The sequence below is a fragment of the Cebus imitator genome, unplaced genomic scaffold (genome assembly GCF_001604975.1).
Source record: "Cebus imitator isolate Cc_AM_T3 unplaced genomic scaffold, Cebus_imitator-1.0 Scaffold30, whole genome shotgun sequence".
NCBI classification, from domain to species: domain Eukaryota; kingdom Metazoa; phylum Chordata; class Mammalia; order Primates; family Cebidae; genus Cebus; species Cebus imitator.
Window position 1 is genome coordinate 2,977,101 of NW_016107345.1, and position 3,395 is coordinate 2,980,495.

At 36.4% G+C, this 3,395-nt stretch overlaps 1 protein-coding gene across 4 annotated transcripts in view; it reads left to right on the forward strand.

Moving 5' to 3' along the window:
• RASA2 (RAS p21 protein activator 2) overlaps positions 1–3,395 on the forward strand; it is a 120,321-nt gene that overhangs the window by 99,825 nt on the left and 17,101 nt on the right. For 2 of the 4 annotated variants that reach the window (XM_037736831.1, XM_037736832.1), the window contains exon 20: positions 766–777. The exons of the other annotated variants lie outside the window; for them this stretch is intronic. In XM_037736831.1, the coding sequence (XP_037592759.1) occupies positions 766–777 (12 nt within the window). The remainder of the gene's footprint in view (positions 1–765; positions 778–3,395) is intronic. 4 annotated transcript variants of the gene reach the window in all.

The window sequence follows — 3,395 nt, forward strand, 5'->3', positions numbered from 1 at the left end:
AAAAAAAAAAAAAAAAAAAAAAAAAAAAAAAAAAAAAAAAAAAAAAAAAAAAAAAAAAAAAAAAGAATTAGATAGCAATGGACCCCTTTCTCTAGAAAACTATACATGCAAATATAGACACAAAATTTTGCATATGACTTCAGGGAGTCTATAAACACAAAGTTCATCTTTGACTCTCCAGTTAAGAACCTCTGTTCTAGCCAGGCGCAGAGGCTCATGCCTGTAATCCCAGCATTTTGGGAGGCCAAGGTGGGCTGATCCACAAGGTCAGGAGGTCAAGGCCACCCTGGTCAACCTGGTGAAACCCCGTCTCTACTAAAAATACAAAAATTAGCTGGGCATGCCGGCATGTGCCTGTAGTCCCAGCTACTCAGGAGGCTGAGGCAGGAGAATTGCTTGAACCCGGGAGGCAGAGGCTGCAGTAAGCCAAGATCACACCACTGCACTCCAGCCTAGGTGACAGAGTGAGACTCCACCTCAAAAAACAAAAGAACCTCTGTTCCTCTGTTCTGTCCACTGATTTTAAGAGGACAGAATTCCTTAGAATGATTAGGATACTAGAGGTATAAAATAGACACATTAGAAGCTATGTTGTTTTTAAGCCTTAAGAAATTTAAAATGTTGGCATGATGTTGGAGGAATGAGATATGAAGTTTCAAGCTTACTTACCAAAGCCTACAGTTTTAAGCTTCAATGCTTTTTGTTTTAACTATTTTGATGGATTTTTCCAAAATATATTACATGCTTCCCTGCCTTCTAAAAAAGAGTTCATTGAACGTAAGTGAACATTTTCTAGATGACTTGGGGCTACTGTTGATAATATTAATTGTTATATGGATTCTGATTTAGTGATATTTTCAGGGCTGCTTAAGGGTGTGTGCAGCTGTTTACTCCAGCTAAATGCATTTACTCCCCAGCTAAATGCCTTGGACTGCTGTGCTTTCTGTGTCCTATGTTTGCTTTATACAGTTTTTCTCTATCCTTTGTGGTAAGGCTATGACCTTAAATTTCTTGTGATGTCTGTGAACCATAATATAACATCTTACTCCCATCCATCACCCACCTCTATTTTTTACAGCAATGTACTATGAGTGAGGATGCAGGTACTGTGTTTATTTAAATTATGCCTAAGATTAAAGGACTTTGAATGAAAATGTCAGGAGTTTCTCCTGTGAATAAAATACCTGGGCTTTGCATTCTCTGTTTGGTTCTTGAGCAAATGTTTTGCTTGCTTCCAATTTTCCTGCTGTTTTCTAGATAGCCAAGACTGCTAGTTAAGTAGTCTTTTGCTACACTTACTATGTGACTTTGGTGTGAGAAAGATTACCTCCCAGATGTTCTGTAACATAAACCTAAATCATTGAGTCTTTCACTCTGTCTTCCTATTATACAGTAGTATTGTGAATCAAGTACTTCTGCTATTTAGTATCGAATAAAATGGTCCATTCCCAATTTACTAGAAAATGAGTTAGTAGCATTTTCTCTGTTTTAAGGCTGTTTCTTCAATAAGTTGTTAAAATTTTTGTGGCCCACTTAGGTATGTGCTAACAGGCAATAGTAAGCAACTAATCAGTAGAGTTAAATTAATATGTAGCAAATGAATATTATCAGACACTCAGCCATCAGTCATGATTACCTTGAGAGATTTTTATGGACTTGTGTACTTATTATTACAATTTTATATTGCTATACTATAACTTAGTCATCTTCTACAAGTAAAAGTTCTCTTAGTTATATGCGGAGATCAAACTAGTTATTGATGTTCCAGCCTCATTATGTCTCATTCAGCCTCATCTTTTGCAGTGTCCATATGTAGTTTCACCAGACTACTTTACGCGGTTCCTTTACATCTTTTACATGCTCTTTTACATTCATGCTTTTGCATGTGTACCTAAAAATAGCTACCTAAAAATTCCTTTCTTTTCTTTACCTGTGTAATCTGTTGTCCTTTAAATCTTAGATCAAGTGTCAGCTCTTTATGGAAGCCATTGTAGGCCTCCGGCCACTTGAATGTAGCTATTCCTTTACTGTGTATCTTTAGCCACCTGGCATACTGTGTGGTCATTACTTTTGTCCCCCCTAGTCTTTAAGATCCTCAGTGGTAAGGACCATATTATTACTAGTGGCATAAAGGCATTTAGTAAGTATTCTTCAAAGAACACCGTGTCTTCCATATATGCCGTCATATGAATTACATTAAGAACCACTTATCTTTCTAAAATTTCTGCCAGGCATACTAATTCATCTTTGAAATTCTATTCTATAGAATTTGATTAGATATTGCCTACTTTGGGGATATCTATTAACACATATACTTACACACAATTTTCATGTGACATTAAGTGCCCTAGCTTATATAACCAGCCCGACCCTAGCTCACATAGCCAATATGCATTGTAAAAGAAATGTCCATGATGTTTTAAACATAAATCCTCAGTATACTGAGGTTGACATGGTTTTCGCCTACCTGTATTTTCACATAGAGGGCTCTGCAGCTTTTTTTTCCGAATAGCTAAAGAACAAAATACATCATTGATTCAATCAGGCATTTATTTAACAGGTATTTTATTGAGTGCCTACTATGTACCAGACACTGTTCAAGGCTCTGGAAAGAAAAGTAGCAAAACGTACCAATATCCCTGCCCTTATAGATCTTTGCTAAGAGACAATAAACAATAAAAAAGAAAATTATATGTTGGATTATTATAAATGAGATTAACAAAAACGAAGCAAGGAACAGAAAATGATGGGTTCAGTGAGGTGAGTTAAAATATTAAAAAGTCTAGCCAGGGAAGGCTTCACTGAGAAAGTGACATTTGAGCCAAGACCTAAACCTAAAGGTGCAGGGAGTGAACCATGTGGATATTTAGGATAAAAGTGTCACAGAAATAGCTAGCAGCACCCAGAACAAAGGCCTTGAAATAGAAGCATGCCAGGAGTGTTAAAGAGATATGAGAAAGCTCTTGTGGCTGGAAAAAAAATGAAGAAGAAGGTACATCATAAGAACTAAAATCAAAAAGATAATGGAAGTGCTAGATATTATAGGACCTTGTGAGCTTTTACTTTGAGTAAAATGGAAAGACATCAGAGAGGTTTAAGCAGAGGAGTGACATTGTTTAACTTATGTCTTAATAGGATAACTTAGGTCTATGGAGTGTTAATATGGAGAATGAAGGATGGGGGCAAGGAGAACAATTAAAAGATTATTAAAATATTCTAGAGGAGAGAAGAGAATGGCTTGGTCTGTTGGTAGCAGTAGAAATGATAAAAGTGGATCACATTCTGGATCTATTTTAAAGATAGTACTCAGAGGATTAGACACCGGAAGTGAGAGAAAAAGGCAAGTTAAGGATAATTCCAAGGATTTGGGCTTGAGTTGCCCTTTTAAAATAGAT